General features: G+C 43.7%; 1 protein-coding gene across 1 annotated transcript in view; it reads right to left on the bottom strand.

Moving 5' to 3' along the window:
• AGO2 (argonaute RISC catalytic component 2) overlaps window positions 1-19,252 on the bottom strand; it is a 598,276-nt gene that overhangs the window by 155,846 nt on the left and 423,178 nt on the right. Inside the window, exon 12 of the mRNA XM_053715953.1 lies at window positions 8,831-9,015. Coding sequence (XP_053571928.1) covers window positions 8,831-9,015 — 185 coding nt within the window. The remainder of the gene's footprint in view (window positions 1-8,830; window positions 9,016-19,252) is intronic.

The following is a 19,252-nucleotide window of genomic DNA, read 5'->3' as shown; positions in this document are numbered from 1 at the left end:
CCTCCCACTCCTATCACAACAGTGGGAGCCCTGATATAACGGTTTCCATGCAGAAAAATATGTTAGCCATGTGGAAAAAAATTATGCCCAAAGAGATTTATCACCAAAGTACCTCTCAAAAACGAATAACATGCCAGTAAACGTTTTATTAAAAAACAACATTTTCCAATGTCATGCAAAGTTATCAATAAGCCTGCTACCAGTCGCTACCACTGCAGATAAGGCTTAAGTATTATTTCAGTTTAACAGTATTTTCTCAGTCAAATTCTAGTCCCTAGAAAATAACTAGACTGCGCATACATTTATCAGCCTGATACCAGTTGCCCCTACTGCATTTAAGGCTGTACTTACATTATACGGTAACAGCAGTATTTTCTTAGTCAATTCCATTCACAGAAAATAAAGTACTGCACATACCTCATTTGCGGAGGACCCCGCATGCTATTCCCAGTTTCTGAAGTTACCCCACTCCTCAGAATGTCGAGAACAGCCAGTGGATCTTAGTTACGCCTGCTAAGATCATAGAAAAAAAACGCAGGCAGTTTCTTCTTCCAAATACTGCCTGCGATAGAAAAAACATAATTTATGCTTACCTGATAAATTTATTTCTCTTGTAGTGTGTTCAGTCCACGGGTCATCCATTACTTATGGGATATATTCTCCTTCCCAACAGGAAGTTGCAAGAGGATCACCCAAGCAGAGCTGCTATATAGCTCCTCCCCTCACACGTCATATCCAGTCATTCGACCGAAACAAGACGAGAATGGAGAAACTATAAAGTGCAGTGGTGACTGGAGTTATAATTTTAAAATTTAGAACCTGCCTGAAAAAGACAGGGCGGGCCGTGGACTGAACACACTACAAGAGAAATAAATTTATCAGGTAAGCATAAATTATGTTTTCTCTTGCTAAGTGTGTTCAGTCCACGGGTCATCCATTACTTATGGGATACCAATACCAAAGCTAAGTACACGGATGAAGGGAGGGACAAGGCAGGAACATTAAACAGAAGGAACCACTGCCTGTAGAACCTTTCTCCCAAAACCAGCCTCCAAAGAAGCAAGTGTCAAATTTGTAAAATTTGGAAAAAGTATGAAGTGAAGACCAAGTTGCAGCCTTGCAAATCTGTTCAACAGAGGCCTCATTCTTAAAGGCCCAGGTGGAAGCCACAGCTCTGGTGGAATGAGCTTTAATTCTTTCAGGAGGCTGCTGTCCAGCAGTCTCATAGGCAAAACGTATTATGCTACGAAGCCAAAAAGAGAGAGAGGTAGCTGAAGCCTTTTGACCTCTCCTCTGTCCAGAGTAAACGACAAACAGAGAAGAAGTTTGTCTAAAATCTTTAGTTGCCTGTAAGTAGAACTTCAGAGCACGGACCACGTCTAGATTATGCAAAAGACGTTCCTTCTTTGAAGAAGGATTAGGACATAATGATGGAACAACAATCTCTTGATTGATATTCCTGTTAGAAACAACCTTAGGCAAGAACCCAGGTTTAGTACGCAGAACTACCTTGTCTGAATGAAAGATCAGATAAGGAGAATCACAATGTAAGGCAGATAACTCAGAGACTCTTCGAGCCGAGGAAATAGCCATCAAAAACAAAACTTTCCAAGATAAAAGCTTAATATCAATGGAATGAAGGGGTTCAAACGGAACACCCTGAAGAACTTTAAGAACCAAGTTTAAGCTCCACGGAGGAGCAACAGCTTTAAACACAGGCTTAATTCTAACCAAAGCCTGACAAAAGGCCTGGACGTCTGGATGCTCTGCCAGACGTTTGTGTAAAAGAATAGACAGAGCTGAAATCTGTCCCTTTAGCGAACTAGCGGATAAACCCTTTTCTAAACCCTCTTGTAGAAAAGCTAATATCCTAGGAATCCTAACCTTACTCCATGAGTAACTCTTGGATTCGCACCAATATAAATATTTACGCCATATCTTATGGTAAATCTTTCTTGTCATAGGTTTCCGAGCCTGTATTAATGTATCAATAACCAAATCCTAAAACCCACGCTTTGATAGAATCAAGCGTTCAATTTCAAGGCAGTCAGCCTCAGAGAAATTAGGTTTGGATGGTTGAAAGGACCCTGAATTAGAAGGTCCTGCCTCAGAGGAAGAGACCATGGTGGACAGGACGACATGTCCACTAGGTCTGCATACCAGGTCCTGCGTGGCCACGCAGGCGCTATTAGAATTACCGATGCCCTCTCCTGTTTGATCCTGGCAATCAGCCGAGGTAGCAACGGAAATGGTGGAAACACATAAGCTATGTTGAAAACCCAAGGGGCTGCTAATGCATCTACCAGCACCGCCCCCGGGTCCCTGGACCCGTAACAAGGAAGCTTTGCGTTCTGGCGAGATGCCATGAGATCCAGATCCGGTTTGCCCCAACGACGAATCAGTTGAGCAAATACCTCCGGGTGAAGTTCCCACTCTACCGGATGAAAAGTCTGGCGACTTAGGAAATCCGCCTCCCAGTTCTCTACGCCTGGGATGTGAATCGCTGACAGGTGGCAAGAGTGAGACTCTGCCCAGCGAATTATCTTCGAGACTTCCAACATCTGGTCTTAGTACCGCCAGAAGTGAGCCCAGAACCTTCGTAAAAATTCTCGGGCCGTGGCTAACCCGAAGGGAAGAGCCACAAATTGGTAATGCCTGTCTAGAAAGGCAAACCTCAGGTACCGATAATGATCTTTGTGAATCGGTATATGAAGGTAAGCATCCTTTAAGTCCACCGTGGTCATATATTGACCCTCTTGGATCATGGGTAGGATGGTTCGAATAATTTCCATCTTGAACGATGGTACCCTTAGGAATTTGTTTAGGATCTTTAAGTCCAAAATTGGTCTGTAGGTTCCCTCTTTTTTGGGAACCACAAATAGATTTGAGTAAAATCCTTGTCCCATTGAAGAATAGTTAAGTAAAAACTCCAGCTCCTCTCGCGACCTCCTACTTTGTTGAGGGTTGCAAGAGAATGACTGGATATGACGTGTGAGGGGAGGAGCTATATAGCAGCTCTGCTTGGGTGATCCTCTTGCAACTTCCTGTTGGGAAGGAGAATATATCCCATAAGTAATGGATGACCCGTGGACTGAACACACTTAACAAGAGAAACAGCACACTCCGGTGCCATTTAAAATAACAAACTTTTGATTGAAGAATAGATAAGTAAAAACTCCAGCTCCTCTCGCGACCTTCTTTGTTGAGGGTTGCAAGAGAATGACTGGAAATGACATATGAGGGGAGGAGCTATATAGCAGCTCTGCTTGGGTGATCCTCATGCAACTTCCTGTTGGGAAGGAGAATATATCCCATAAGTAATGGATGACCCGTGGACTGAACACACTTAACAAGAGAAAGTAAATTTATGCTTACCTGATAAATTGATTTCTTCTATGATACGACGAGTCCACGGATTCATCCTTTACTTGTTGGATATTATCCTCCTGCTAACAGGAATTGGCAAAGAGCACCACAGCAGAGCTGTCTATATAGCTCCTCCCTTGACTACACCCCCCAGTCATTCGACCAAAGGTACAGGAAGAAAAAGGAGAAACTAAAACTTGCAGAGGTGACTGAAGTTTTAAATCAAAAAAATATAATCTGTCATAAATTGACAAGGCGGGCCGTGGACTCGTCGTATCATAGAAGAAATTAATTTATCAGGTAAGCATAAATTTACTTTTCTTCTATAAGATACGACGAGTCCACGGATTCATCCTTTACTTGTGGGATACAATACCAAAGCTACAGGACACGGATGAATGGGAGGGACAAGACAGATGGTTAAACAGAAGGCACCACTGCTTGAAGAACTTTTCTCCCAAAAATTGCCTTCGAAGAAGCAAAAGTATCAAATTTGTAAAATTTGTAAAAGGTATGAAGTGAAGACCAAGTCGCAGCCTTACAAATCTGTTCAACAGAAGCATCATTTTTAAAAGCCCATGTGGAAGCCACCGCTCTAGTAGCGTGAGCTGTAATTCGTTCAGGATGCTGCTGTCTAGCAGTCTTGTATGCCAAACGGATGATGCTTTTCAGCCAAAAAAAGAGAGAGAGGTAGCCGTAGCTTTTTGACCTCTACGCTTTCCAGAATAGACAACAGAGAAGATGTTTGACGGAAATCTTTGGTCGCTTGTTAGTAAAACTTCAAAGCACGAACCACGTCCAAGTTGTGCAACAGACGCTCCTTCTTAGAGGAAGGATTAGAACACAGGGAAAGAACAACAATTTCCTGATTAATGTTCTTATTAGTAACAACCTTAGGAAGGAATCCAGCTTTGGTACGCAAAACCACCTTATCAGAATGGAAAACAAGATAAGGCGAGTCGCATTGCAATGCAGATAGTTCAGAAACTCTTCGAGCCAGAGATAGCAACTAAAAACAGAACTTTCCAAGATAGAAGCTTAATATCTATGGAATGCATAGGTTCAAACAGAACCCCTTGAAGAACTTTAAGAACTAAATTCAAACTCCATGGCGGAGCAACAGGTTTAAACACAGGCTTAATTCTAACCAAAGCCTGACAAAACGACTGAACGTCTGGAACATCTGCCAGATGCTTGTGAAGCAAAATTGACAAAGCAGATATCTGTCCCTTTAAGGAACTAGCCAATAACCCTTTCTACAATCCTTCTTGGAGAAAGGACAAAATCCTAGGAATCCTGATCTTACTCCATGAGTAGCCTTTGGATTCACACCAATAAAGATATTTACGCCATATCTAATGGTAAATTTTCCTAGTGACAGGCTTTCGAGGCAGTCAGCCGCAGAGAAACTAGATTTGGATGCTGGAACGGACCTTGAATGAGAGGTCCTGTCTCAGTGGCAGTGTCCACGGTGGTAGAGATGACATTTCCACCAGGTCTGCATACCAAGTCCTGCGTGGCCACGCAGGTGCTATCAAAATCACAGAAGCCCTCTCTTTTTTGATTCTGGCAATCAGACGAGGAAGGAGAGGAAATGGTGGAAACATATAAGCCAGGTTGAACGACCAAGGTACTGCTAGAGCATCTATCAGTACTGCTTGGGGATCCCTTGATCTGGACCCGTAACAAGGAAGTTTGGCATTCTGACGAGATGCCATCAGATCCAATTCTGGTGTGCCCCATTGATGAATCAATTGTGCAAACACCTCCGGATGAAGCTCCCACTCCCCCGGATGAAAAGGCTGACGACTTCCCAGTTCTCCACTCCTGAGATATAGATTGCAAGAGTGAGTTTCTGCCCATAAAATTATTTTGGAAACCTCTATCATCGCTAGAGAACTCTTTGTTCCCCCCTGATGATTAATATATGCTACAGTCGTGATATTGTCCGACTGGAATCTTATGGATCTGGCTGAAGCCAGCTGAGGTCACGCCTGAAGCGCGTTGAATATCGCTCTCAGTTCTAGAATATTTATTGGAAGGAGAGCCTCCTCCTGAGTCCACATACCCTGTGCTTTCAGGTAATTCCAGACTGCACCCCAGTTCAATAGGCTGGCGTCCGTCGTCACTATGACCCATGCTGGCCTGCGGAAACACATTCCCTGGGACAGATGATCCTGTGACAACCACCAAAGAAGAGAGTCTCTGGTCTCTTGATCCAGATTTAACTGAGGAGATAAATTTGAATAATCCCAATTCCACTGTCTGAGCATGCATAGTTGCAGTGGTCTGAGATGCAAGCGAGCAAACGGAACTGTGTCTATTGCCGCTACCATTAGTCCGATTACCTCCATACACTGAGCCACTGACGGCCGTGGAATGGAATGAAGTGCCCGGCAGGTGGTTAAAATCTTTGATTTTCTGACCTCCGTCAGAAAAATTTTCATGTCTACCGAGTCCAGGAATGGTACTCTTGTGAGAGGGATAAGTGAACTCTTGGTAAGTTGACGCCTGAATTAAGATATCGTCCAGATAAGCTGCCACTGCTATGCCCCGTGGCCTTAGAACCGCCAAAAGGGACCCTAGCACTTTTGTGAAAATTATGGGAGCTGTGGCTAACCCGAAGGGAAGAGCCAGAAACTGGTAATGCTTGTCCAGGAAGGGGAACCTGAGGAACTGGTGATGATCTTTGTGGATAGGAGCGTGAAGATACGCATCCTTCAAATCCACAGTGGTCATATATTGACCCTCCAGGATCATTGGTAAAATAGTTTGAATGGTCTCCATCTTGAAGGATAAGATTCTGAGGAATTTGTTTAGGATCTTGAGATCTAAAATCGGTCTGAAGGTTCCCTCTTTTTTGGGAACCACGAACAGATTGAAGTAAAACCCCTGCCCCTGTTCTGCTTTTGGAACTGGGCAGATTACTCCCATAGTATATAGGTCATCTACACAGCGTAAGAACGCCTCTCTTTTTGTCTGGTTTACAGACAACAGTGAAAGATGGAATCTCCCCCTTGGAGGAGAATCTTTGAATTCTAGACGATACCCCCGGGTCACGATTTCCAAAGCCCAGGAGTCCTGAACGTCTCTTGCCCAAGCCTGAGCAAAGAGAGAAAGTCTGCCCCCTACTAGATCCGGTCCCGGATCGGGGGCTGCCCCTTCATGCTGTCTTGGTGGCAGCAGCGGGCTTCTTGGCCTGTTTATCCTTATTCCAAGTCTGGTTAGGTCTCCAGACTGACTTGGATTGAGCAAAATTCCCCTCCTGCTTTGCGGCAGGGGAGGAGGTAGGGGGACCACCTTTGAAGTTTCGAAAGGAACGAAAATTATTATGTTTGGTCCTCATCTTATTTGTCTTATCTTGAGGAAGGGCATGGCCTTTTCCTCCAGTGATGTCGGAAATGATCTCTTTCAGTTCAGGTCCGAATAGGGTCTTACCCTTGAAAGGAATAGCTAAAAGCTTAGATTTTGATGACACATCAGCAGACCAGGACTTAAGCCATAACGCTCTACACGCTAAAATGGCAAAACCTGAATTCTTTGTTGCTAATTTAGCCAGTTGAAAAGCGGCATCTGTAATGAAAGAATTAGCTAGCTTGAGAGCCCCAATTCTGTCCAGAATATCATCTAATGGGGTCTCAACCTTAAGAGCCTCCTCTAGAGCCTCAAACCAAAAAGCAGCTGCAGTAGTTACAAGAACAATTCACGCTATAGGTTGGAGAAGAAAACCCTGATGAATAAATATTTTCTTTAGAAGACCCTCTAATTTTTTATCCATAAGATCTTTGAAAGCACAACTGTGAATCTGTTTGAGGGAACATCTTTCCTGAATCAGAAAGCTCTCCCTCAGACAGCAATTCCCTCACCCCCAACTCAGAACATTGTGAGGGTACATCGGAGATGGCTAATAAAGAGTCAGAGGGCTCAGCATTCACTCTCACACCGGACCTACTGCGCTTCCCCTGCAACCCAGGCAGTTTAGATAAAACCTCTGTGAGGGTAGTAGACATAACTGCGGCCATATCTTGCAGGGTGAAAGAATTAGACGCACTAGTACTTGGTGTCGCTTGTGCGGGCGTTAACGGTTGTGACACTTGGGGAGAATTAGATGGCATAACCTGATTCTCTTCTGACTGAGAATCATCCTGCGACATACTTTTATCAGCTAAAATATGTTCTTTGCAATTTAAGGCCCTTTCAGTACATGAGGCACACATTTTAAGTGGGGGTTCCACAATGGCTTCTAAACACATGGAACATTGGCATTCCTCAATGTCAGACATGTTAAACAGGCTAGTAATGACCACAAACAGGTTTGAAAACACTTTATTTAGGGAAAAAATAACAATCTTAAAAAACGGTACTGTGCCTTTAAGAGAAAAAAAGTATACAAGTTTTGCAAAACTGCTTTAAAACCATCAAATTTTTTCAATTTTATAATATAAGAATCCAAACAATGCAGCTAAGTTTGCCCCACAAGGAAAGGAACACTTAACCCTTACTAGAAAAAACGGATAATTAATAAACGTTTAAATCAAGAAAAAAAACAGGTTAAAGCTTCGATTTGGCCCAATACAGCTCACAAGGGCCCACCGGAGTTGGAGCTTGCTGCTTGCCTGTCAAAAACAACTGCGCAACTGAGGCGCGAAAATAGGCCCCGCCCATCTCACTCGATGTCTCTCAGCCCAAATGAACCGCACCAGAGCGGTCTAAAACTAGCCATGTGGGTTCCTAAACCCAAAAAGAAGCCATGTGTACCCTCTCATTAAGCATGAAAAACGTTCCTCATAAAAACGTTATCAGCACTCCCTTGTTAAATAAACGTTTGCCCACAAACATTCAAAACTCAGTGTCAACCATTTTTTCTTGGACCATGTATGCAAGCTTTGTAATACCCCTCTATATCTTTTAGGATTACTGTTTACCATTTCCCTCATGGGGATACTGTCAGCCAATTCTGAAATACCACAGTCTCTCCAGAAAAAAATGACTGAACATACCTCACTGCTTATAGCATGAAAAACGTTCCTCACACTGAAGTTTCTTAAGTACTCCTCAGTCATTCTGTGGGAACTGCTCTGGATCTTAGTGACAACTGCTAAGATCATCAGCCTCCAGGCAGAAGTCTTCATCCATCTGCTGTCTGAGGGAAAATAGTACACACCGGTACCATTTAAAATAAAAAACTCTTGCTTGAAGAAATTAAAATCTAATATTTTATCACCTCTTTCACTTTACCCTTCCTAGTACTTAGAGTAGGCAAAGAGAATGACAGGGGGGTGGAGTCAAGGGAGGAGCTATATAGACAGCTCTGCTGTGCTGCTCTTTGCCACTTCCTGTTAGCAGGAGGATAATATCCCACAAGTAAAGGATGAATTCGTGGACTCGTCGTATCTTATAGAAGAAAGGATATATTCAGTTCACAGTTGTATTTTTAAAAAACAACGCACAATTTTACACTGACCATAAACAGGTGTTTTGCCTGGCAGAATAACAACAATCAGCTGAAGTCCAGTATAAGTGTTCTTTAAATGCCTGAACATGGGTTCCACACTATCAGCTCCTTGGGCATATTTACAAAAACATGGTTGTCCTTGGATGGGCATCCCAGCATCTCGAGAAATCTTCCTCAATTGTTCAGTAAAAGTCCTAAAATTAATAGTGTAAAAATATAAACAATCCAGTGTAGCAGTCAGTTTTAGCAGTAATCAGGAAACAATAAGAAAAGATGACAAATATATCTCTATAACACATTTGTAATTACTAGCAACACTAAAGCTAAGAAAAAAATAAATATAGGAACAAAGAAAAAAAATCTAATTCAAGTTAAAAAGGTACATGAAACTCAAAATGTGTATTTTATGATTCAGATAGAGCATGCAAAACTTTCTAATTTGCATCTATTGTCAAAATGTATTTCCTGCCATGTAGTGCTCCATACACCTACATAGGTATCTCTTAATCAAATACCACCTTGGGAACAAATTTGAAGTTGAAAACTTTAAAAATTATATGCTCTGTCTGAAGCAAACTTTTGAGTTTCATATTCCATTAAGTTTCATTTTTGATCAAACAAACATGGGTAATGTCTCTCAAACGTTGCCAAGAGACCTCTTGGATGCCCTAGGAGAGACAGCCTGATGGGCATTCGCACACCTCTTTCCACCGGCCTACCTGCTGGACACTGACAGAAGGAGACCCAACGATCATCCCCTACTGGATTGGCAGGGTCACCTACGGCCTCCTGACCAATGAAGCTAAAGGGTTTAGTTCCGCCGAAGTTTGATAAATCAACCCTAAATCTAGTAATTTTCAGACTCATTCTTCGGAGGGTCAGTGGACGCAAAGTCCTTATTAAAGGCAACTGAAGGATCCCCTTCAGAAGTCTTCCCAGACTTGACAGTCGTGGCATCAACCTCCACACCTAGACTCCCACCTGGAGAGAAGTATAACCTCTCCCCCAAATGAAAACCGAACACTTGGCCATCACCTAACTCATCCGATACTACAGACCATATGCGGGCCATAAGGTAGTCAACCAACAGACTCACTCCAGCTGGAGTTGAATCAAGCTCTCCACCAGGTCCTGACGCGCCCACGTGGAATGTGGATCAGGTAATTACCCCCTAGTCATGGGCTTGGGAGTCCCAAAAGTCACTGTAGACAAACCTGGCACCTCAGTTGCAGCCTGAGCACCCAGGCCTCCCGAGTAAGATACGAGAGGCCAGAGGAGCATAACTGACATTGGGTACGCAGAGACTGTGCAACAGAGTAGGGTACACAGAGACTGTGCAACAGAGCAAACATTTGTTGTTACCAACAGGGTCCCCTGAAGGAGGATCCACCAAACTCTCCACGGAGTCAGCCAATGTATCTGAATATTGTTTACAGTACAGAGGGATATTCAGACCCACACACTCCTGTCCCCTTGAAAGTCCCGTTTAGGGCATCTTACCAGCTTCCAGACCAGTCGACACTATGCCACCGCTCTTCCACCAAACTAATGCACAACGGATCGGGAGCAGTAATGGTGCGAAACGTCATCCACGCAGAGAGGCCCACCACTAAGGCCCGAATGAGCACGAAGCCGGCTGCGACCTGAAGTAACCGGATAATCGTAACTGATAGTTTGTACACTATAAGTCTTAGCGAACCATTCTAAACCTGCTTAAGGGGGCGCCGACACTTAACCCAGGGACAAGATTTCTACCTCATTATCAGACTGGAAAGAGACATGAGAAACACAGCGTCAACCAGTATTATATACTGCAATTCTCTTACGAGATTTTTATTGATATACAATCCCTAGCTCTCCAGAGCCAAACCATAATAAACGTCTTAATTATTACAGAGCATCTCTCTCTGCCTACCTCCATGAGACGAGGCAAAGAACTACTGGAGGGTAGGGGAAGTGGGATATTTATTGTCTTGTTTAGTGTACTCTGCCTCCTGGTGGCCAGGAATAGTATTCCCACAGATCATGAATGCCATTGTGGACACTCACTGCCAATAGAGGGAAATTTATTTTTGACTTAGTGTCCCTTTAATATGAGGTAGGCATATAGCTAGTTTTTAACGTATTAAAACGTGTGCACACAAACTGCACGCAATTCCCTCTAATTTTTGGGAGTGGAGTACACAGTGTATGGCTCATTATAAACAGCATGAGTGATAAAGAAGTCTAGATTAGAGGTACATCGAGTTAAAAGGATAGTAAAGTTGAAATAAAATGTTCACGATTCAAAAGGAGCATTTAATTATACCACACTTGAAAAAGAATATGCACATATCACACACTAGTGGGAGCTAGCTGCTCATTGGCTGCACACATTTGTCTCTTGTGATTGGCTAACTAGATGTGTTCAGCTAGCTGCCAGTAGTGCAATGCTGCTACATCAGCAAAGAATAACAAGAGAATTATGCAAATTTGATAACAGAAGTAAACTTGAAAGTTGTTTAAAATTGTATGTTTTAGCCAAATCATGAAATAAAACTTTGGGGTTTTCTGTACCTTTGAACATGAGTCTGTTCGTGATTAGCACAAAAGATTAAATTTACTTGTCGTAATAATCCCACACTTGTATGGTACATTGATGTATAAACAAAAAACAAAATTTATGCTTACCAGATAAATTCCTTTCTTTCCTGGCAGGGAGAGTCCACAAATTCATTCTTAACTGTTGGAAATATCAACACCTGGCCACCAGGAGGAGGCAGAAACCCCCCAGCCAAAGGCTATAAATATCACTCCCACTTCCCCTATCCCCCAGTCATTCGGCCGAGGAACAAGGAAAAGCAGAAGAAACATTAGGGTATAGAAGTGCCAGAAGAAAAAATTACCAAAGGAAGCCGCCTAAAAATATTACGGGCGGGGTCGTGGACTCTTCCCTGCCAGGAAGGAAATTTATCTGGTAAGCATAAATTTTTGTTTTGCTTCCCAAGGCAGGGAGAGACCACAAATTCATTCATAACTGTTGGGAAACAATATCCAAGCTGCAGAGGACACTGATGAATAAACGGGAGGGATAAAAAAAACAAAAAGGAGGCTGACCCTAAATTGAGGGCACCACAGCCTGCAACACCTTTCTCCCAAAAGCTGCTTCAGCAGAAGTGAAAACATCGACTTAGAATTTTGTAAAAAGTATCTAAGGAAGACCAGGTTGCTTCCTTACAAATCTGATCCATAGAGGCTTCGTTCTTAAAAGCCCAGGAAGAAGTAACAGCCCTAGTGGAATGAGCCGTAATCCTCTCAGGAGGCTGTTGCCCCGCTGTCTCATAAGTTAAGCGGATTATACTCCTCAACCACAAGGACAACGAAGTTGCAGTGGCCTTCTGGCTCTTGCTGGCATAGTAAACGAACAAAGATGAGGATTGCCTTAAGTCCTTTGTGGCTTGGGGAGGGGAGGACATCCTCACTAGATCTGCAAACCAGGTCCTTCGTGGCCATGAAGGAGCTATTAGAATCACACTGGCCCGCTCCTGTTTGATGCAAGCCACTATACGAGGAAGAAGAGCCAATGGAGGAAAAAGATAATGGAGTCTGAACCTCCAGGGAACACCTAACGCGTCTACCAACTCTGCTTGAAGATCTCTCGATCTCGACCCGCTAACTGAGTAGCTTGGCATTGAGACGAGAGGCCATGAGATCTATTTCCAGAAGCCCCCATCTGAGGGTTATTTCTGAAAACACCTCGGGTTAGAGGAACCGCTGCCCCGGGTGAAAAGATTGTCTGATAAGGAAGTCCGCTTCCCAGTACTCCACCCCCGGAATGTGGATCGCTGATAGACAGCAGTTGTGGACCTCCGCCCATTGAAGGATTTGGGACACTTCGCTCATCGCTAAGGAACTTTGTGTTCCTCCCTGATAGTTGATGAAAGCAACAGAGGTAATATTGTCCAATTGAAATCTGATATGCCGAGCAGAACCGAGTTGGGGCCATGCCCTTAGAGCATTGAGAATCGCTTGGAGCTCTAGAATATTGATCGGAAGAGAAGATTCTTCTCTGGAACACATCCCATAGGCCATCCTGGGACCCCAGACTGCTCTCCAGTCTTAACGGCTGGCATTCGTAGTCACAATCTCCAAGGACGGTCTCAAGAAGCACGTGCCTAGGGACAGGTGATCCCGACAGTCAGACGAGAGAATCTCTCTTGGTGGCTCTGTCTAGGATAATCTGTTGAGACAGGTTCCATTGTCTCAGCATGCATAGTTGTAGAGGTCTGAGATGGACGCTAACAAAAGGAATAATGTCCATAGAAGACACCGACCGTTTACCTCCATACACTGAGCCACCGATGGATTGGAGGAAAAGGCAAGCAGTAGCTAGCTTGGAATGCCTCTGATCTGTCTGAAAAATCCTCATGGATAACATCCCTCTATGCCGATTCCGCTCTAATACCTTTGAACAGCTGACTGTTGCTTGCTAGGTATACCACCTGACCTCCATACGCTGACTGAACCTGAAGACGCCCTATATCGGGATATCTCTCACAGTGCGGCTACCTGGTTTAGCCTTTCCGGGTTCTCGGCGGACCCCTACCCAGCATCTATTCTCTCAGCGTACTGGCTGCTGTTGAAGGCCAGCCTGCTCGCATGCACTAGTCAGTAGTGCCAACTTGTTTGAGTATTATTTCAACGCTCTGTGATCCATTTGAGTTTTCATCCTGTATTGGCGATATTACACCATTATTTTTTTTATTATTTTTTTTTTCTGGACTCTTTTCTATTGCATTATTTTGTTTTTTTAAGAAACTATTATTTTTATTATACCATTTATATGTATATAATATATTTATATTATTTATATGCATTATTTGTTAGATTACTATATTGGGTTAATCACATTTATTTAACACTGTCATTTCATATCAATTGAACTTTTACACCTGTGACACATTTTAGGAAGACCACACAGTTTTTGCACATTTTTGTGTATATACACTTTCTACACTTAGTATTTACATACATCTTCATTTATATTTTTTTATTAGTTCGGGAACTCAATGTTAGCATTCTTCAATTGTTGCCTTATGATCCCTGCTTGGTTTTATTAGATAACGTTGCTTAGCACAAACACTTTTTTGTGCACTCACACATCTGTGACATATTTAGCACGCATAACTTTTTTTGTGCACTTCCACACATTGGTTTTATACATTTTCTCCTTTAGCGCATCCTATTGTATGCCCAGGTGCATACGATTACATCAGTCTATGATAGTACCCAGAAAAACTACCCTGGTAGAGGGAACCAGAACACTCTTTTAAAGATTCATCTTCAATCCATGAGTCAGAAGGAGACCCTTGCCAAAGGAAAAGATGGCGCCTGAACCAAGATATCATCCAGGTAAGGAGCCACAGCAATAACCTGAGATCTGGCCACTGCTAGAAGAGCTCCCAGAACCTTTGTAAATATCCTGGGAGCAGTAGCTAAGTCAAATGGAAGTACTATGAACTGGAAGTGTTAGTCCAGAAATGCAAACTTCAGGAACTGAGGATTTGCATCCTTTAGGTCTATCATAGTCATGAACTGTCCCTCCTGAATCAAGGGAAGAATGAACCTGAGCCTCCATCTTGAAGGATGAAACCTTGAGTAACTTGTTCAAACATTTCAAGTCTAAGATTGGACGGAAAGTTAACTCCTTTTTGGGAACTACGAAGAGATTTGAATAAAACCCTAGACCCCTTTGAGAGGCAGGAACTGGGACGATTACTCCCAAGGAGGAAAGATCCTGAACGCAATCTAGGAAGGCTGCTCTCTTCTCTGGTCTTGAAGACAGTCTTTAGAGGTAAATCTGCATCTGGGAGATTTGAATCCTATCCTGTTACCAAGGGACACAACGCCTAACACCCAAGGATCTTGAGCCTCCTGCTCCAAGACTTCTGAGAAAAGAGACAATCTGCCCCCTACCTGATCCGATCCTGGATCTGGGGCCGCCCCATCATGCCGATTTACTATTGGCTGGCTTCTTGGTCTGCTTGGACGTGTTCCAAGACTGGGATGGCTGCCAAGTAATCTTGGACTGTTCGGGCTTGGAGGCAGACGGGGTCCGCTCAGTTTTGTCAGACCAAAAGGAACAAATATTAGCTGACTGGCGACCCTTGAGTCTCGCTTTCTTATCCTGGGGGAGCAAGGAACCCTCCCCCCTGTAACCATGGAAATGATTAAATTCTGTCCAGGACCAAATAAGACCTTCCCCTTGAATATTTTAACCAGAAGGCCCTGCAAGCTAGGACCGCAAATCCTAAAGCTTAATCATTCAGGCGAACAAACTGCATATTACCATCACAGATAAATGAATTGGCTATCCTTAGAGCCTTAATCCTGTACTGAATCGCCTCCAAAAAAGATTCAACCTCAATTAACTCTGACTAGAAGTCACACCAATAAGTGGCTGTGGCCGCAAAGGTGGACACCACAGCTGCTGGTTGGAAAAGACAACACATGTTTAAACATACTCCTTGAGTAACTCCAATTTTTTATCCATAGGATCCCTAAATGAAGCGCCATCTTCCAACAGGATAGTAGTGTGCTTAGCTAGAGTAGAAATGGTTCTGTCTACCTTAGGAATGGAACTCCACATTTCCAGATGGTAGTCAGGAACTGGAAACAATTTATTGAAGGTTGAAGAAGGGGGGAAAAAGGAGATCCAATCTTCTCCCATTCGCTCAAAATAATACTCGCCATGTGGACTGGGACCGGGAAGGTCTTGGGCTTACGTTCTTAATAGACCCTATTAAGTTTAGGGATCTTAGGTTCCTCCCTAAGCTTAGCCTCTGGAACCTCCAAAGTGGCTAAAACCTCCTTCAAAAGGAAACTGAGATGTTCAATTTTGAATCTTCAGAGGCAGGAGCCTTAACCTTTGAATACTCTGCTTCTGAGATTTCACCTGATGCTACAGAGGTTAGATCATCCTCAGAAAAATGCGATAGGTCAGACAACTGACAGCAGAGAAGAAATGTCCCCCAAATCTGCAGGACTATGCCTGACCTTTCTCTTGCGCTTCCCAGAGATAGGTAAGGCAATTAGGGCCGCCGATTACAGATTGTAATTGTTAGGAAAAATCTGCTGGGAAAAAGCTACCTACAGTAGGAGGCAAGGGCGGGCCGCAGGGGACTGCTTGTGAGATAGGGTTAAATCTGGGATGAGGGGAGAGGAAAGGCATCTCCTGGATAACAGAGTCCTGAAAAGTGGAAGGCTCAGAAGGGGGTAATTTATCTGAAGGCATAAAATTTCTAGAACATTTTTTAGCTTTTAAAACTACCCCAAGACAGATGGAACAGAACTGAGCAGTAGGGCACACCATGGTCTCCTCGCATTAAAGGCAATTATTAGAAATATTAACTGCAGATAAAGAACCCTGAGAAGGGTTAACATCAGTGTCCTCCATAGCAAGGACGTTGCCTCAGCACACCTATGGAGCAAAACAAGGACCATAAAATGTAAAATAAAATGTAAGGCACCTCTACCCTACTTTAGGCTGGGTATCTCACCCCCTTGCAAATCTGTTCAACAGAAGCCTCATTTTTAAAGGCCCATGTGGAAGCCACAGCTCTAGTAGAATGAGTTGTAATCCTTTCTGGAGGCTGCTGGCCAGCAGTCTCATAGGCTAAGCGGATTATGCTTGTTAGCCAAAAAGAAAGAGAGGTTGCCGAAGCCTTTTGACCTCTCCTCTGTCCAGAGTAGACAACAAACAAAGCAGATGTTTGACGAAAATCTTTAGTAGCTTGTAAGTAAAACTTTAAAGCAAGAACCATGTCCAGATTGTGTAATAGACGTTCCTTCTTTGAAGAAGGATTAGGACACAAGGATGGAACAACAATCTCTTGATTGATATTCTTATTAGATACCACCTTAGGTAAAAACCCAGGTTTGGTACGCAGAATTACCTTATCTGCATGGAAGATCAGATAAGGAGAATCACATTGTAAGGCAGATAACTCGGAAACTCTACGAGCCGAGGAAATAGCTACCAAAAAAAGAACTTTCCAAGATAAAAGTTTGGAAGTTCTATGGAATGAAGAGGTTCAAACGGAACCCCCTGAAGAACTTTAAGAACCAAACTTAAGCTCCAAGGTGGAGCAACAGGTTTAAAGACAGGCTTGATTCTAACTAAAGCCTGACAAAATGCCTGAACGTCTGGCACATCCGCCAGACGCTTGTGCAAAAGAAGAGATAATGCAGAAATCTGTCCCTTTAAGGAACTAGCTGACAATCCCTTCTCCAATCCTTCTTGGAGAAAAGATAATATCCTGGGAATCCTGACCTTACTCCATGAGTAGCCCTTGGATTCACACCAATAAAGATATTTACGCCATATCTTATGATAGATTTTCCTGGTGACAGGCTTTCGTGCCTGAATTAAGGTATTAATGACTGACTCGGAGAAGCCACGCTTTGATAAAATCAAGCGTTCAATCTCCAGGCAGTCAGTTTCAGAGAAATTAGATTTGGATGGTTGAAAGGACCTTGAAGTAGAAGGTCCTGTCTCAGCGGCAGAGTCCATGGTGGAAAGGATGACATGTCCACCAGATCTGCATACCAAGTCCTGCGTGGCCACGCAGGCGCTATCAAGATCACCGATGCTCTCTCCTGCTTGATTTTGACAATCAGACGAGGGAGCAGAGGAAACGGTGGAAACACATAAGCCAGGTTGAAGGACCAAGGCGCTGCTAGAGCATCTATCAGCGTTGCCTTGGGGTCCCTGGACCTGGATCCGTAACAAGGAAGCTTGGCGTTCTGGCGAGACGCCATGAGATCCAGTTCTGGTTTGCCCGAACGATGAATCAATTGTGCAAACACCTCCGGATGGAGTTCCCACTCCCCCAGATGAAAAGTCTGTCGACTTAGAAAATCCGCCTACCAGTTCTCTACAACCTGGGATATGGATAGCTGATAGGTGGCAAGAGTGAATCTCTGCCCAGCGAATTATCTTTGAGACTTCTAACATCACTAGGGAACTCCTTGTTCCCCCTTGATGGTTGATGTAAGCCACAGTCGTGATGTTGTCCGACTGAAATCTGATAAACCTCATTGTCGCTAGCTGAGGCCAAGCCTGAAGAGCATTGAATATCGCACTTAGTTCCAGAATGTTTATTGGAAGGAGTGTCTCCTCCTGAGTCCACGATCCCTGAGCCTTCAGGGAGTTCCAGACTGCCCCCCAGCCTAGAAGGCTGGCATCTGTCGTTACAATTGTCCAATATGGCCTGCGAAAGGTCATTCCCTTGGACAGATGGACCCGAGATAGCCACCAGAGAAGAGAATCCCTGGTCTCTTGATCCAGATTTAGTAGAGGGGACAAATCTGTGTAATTCCCATTCCACTGACTGAGCATGCAGAGTTGCAGCGGTCTGAGATGTAGGCGTGCAAACGGCACTATGTCCATTGCCGCTACCATTAAGCCGATTACTTCCATACACTGAGCCACCGAAGGGCGAGAAGTGGAATAAAGAACACGGCAGGAATTTAGAAGTTTTGATAACCTGGTCTCTGTCAGGTAAATCCTCATTTCTACAGAATCTATTAGAGTTCCCAGAAAGGAAACTCTTGTGAGAGGAGATAGAGAACTCTTTTCTTCGTTCAACTTCCACCCATGTGACCTCAGAAATGCCAGAACTATGTCCGTATGAGACTTTGCAATTTGGAAATTTGACGTCTATCAGAATGTCGTCTAAATAAGGGGCCACTGATATGCCCCGCGGTCTTAGGACTGCCAGTAGTGACCCCAGAACTTTCGTAAAGATTCTTGGGGCTGTAGCTAAGCCAAAGGGAAGAGCTACAAACTGGTAATGCCTGTTCAGGAAGGCAAACCTGAGAAACCGATGATGATCTTTGTGTATCGGAATGTGAAGATAGGCATCCTTTAAATCCACTGTAGTCATGTATTGACCCTCTTGGATCATAGGTAGGATGGTATGAATAGTCTCCATCTTGAATGATGGGACTCTGAGGAATTTGTTTAAGATCTTGAGATCTAAAATTGGTCTGAAGGTTACCTCTTTTTTGGGAACCACCGATTTTAGTAAAATCCCTGTCCTTGTTCCTCCTTTGGAACTGGATGGATCACTCCCATAACTAGGAGGTCTTGAACACAGTGTAAGAATGCCTCTCTCTTTATCTGGTTTGCAGATAATTGTGAAAGGTGAAATCTCCCTTTTGGAGAAGCTCTGAAGTCCAGAAGATATCCCTGGGATACAATTTCCAATGCCCAGGGATACTGGACATCTCTTGCCCAAGCCTGGGTGAAGAGCGAAAGTCTGCCCCCTACTAGATCCGTTACCGGATTGGGGGCTGATACTTCATGCTGTCTTAGGGGCAGCAGCAGGTTTTTTGGACTGCTTACCTTTGTTCCAGGTCTGGTTAGGTCTCCAGACCGAATTGGACTGG

The sequence above is a fragment of the Bombina bombina genome, chromosome 5, assembly GCF_027579735.1.
Source record: "Bombina bombina isolate aBomBom1 chromosome 5, aBomBom1.pri, whole genome shotgun sequence".
In the NCBI taxonomy this organism is placed as follows: domain Eukaryota; kingdom Metazoa; phylum Chordata; class Amphibia; order Anura; family Bombinatoridae; genus Bombina; species Bombina bombina.
This window is presented reverse-complemented; position numbering and strand designations above follow the sequence as displayed.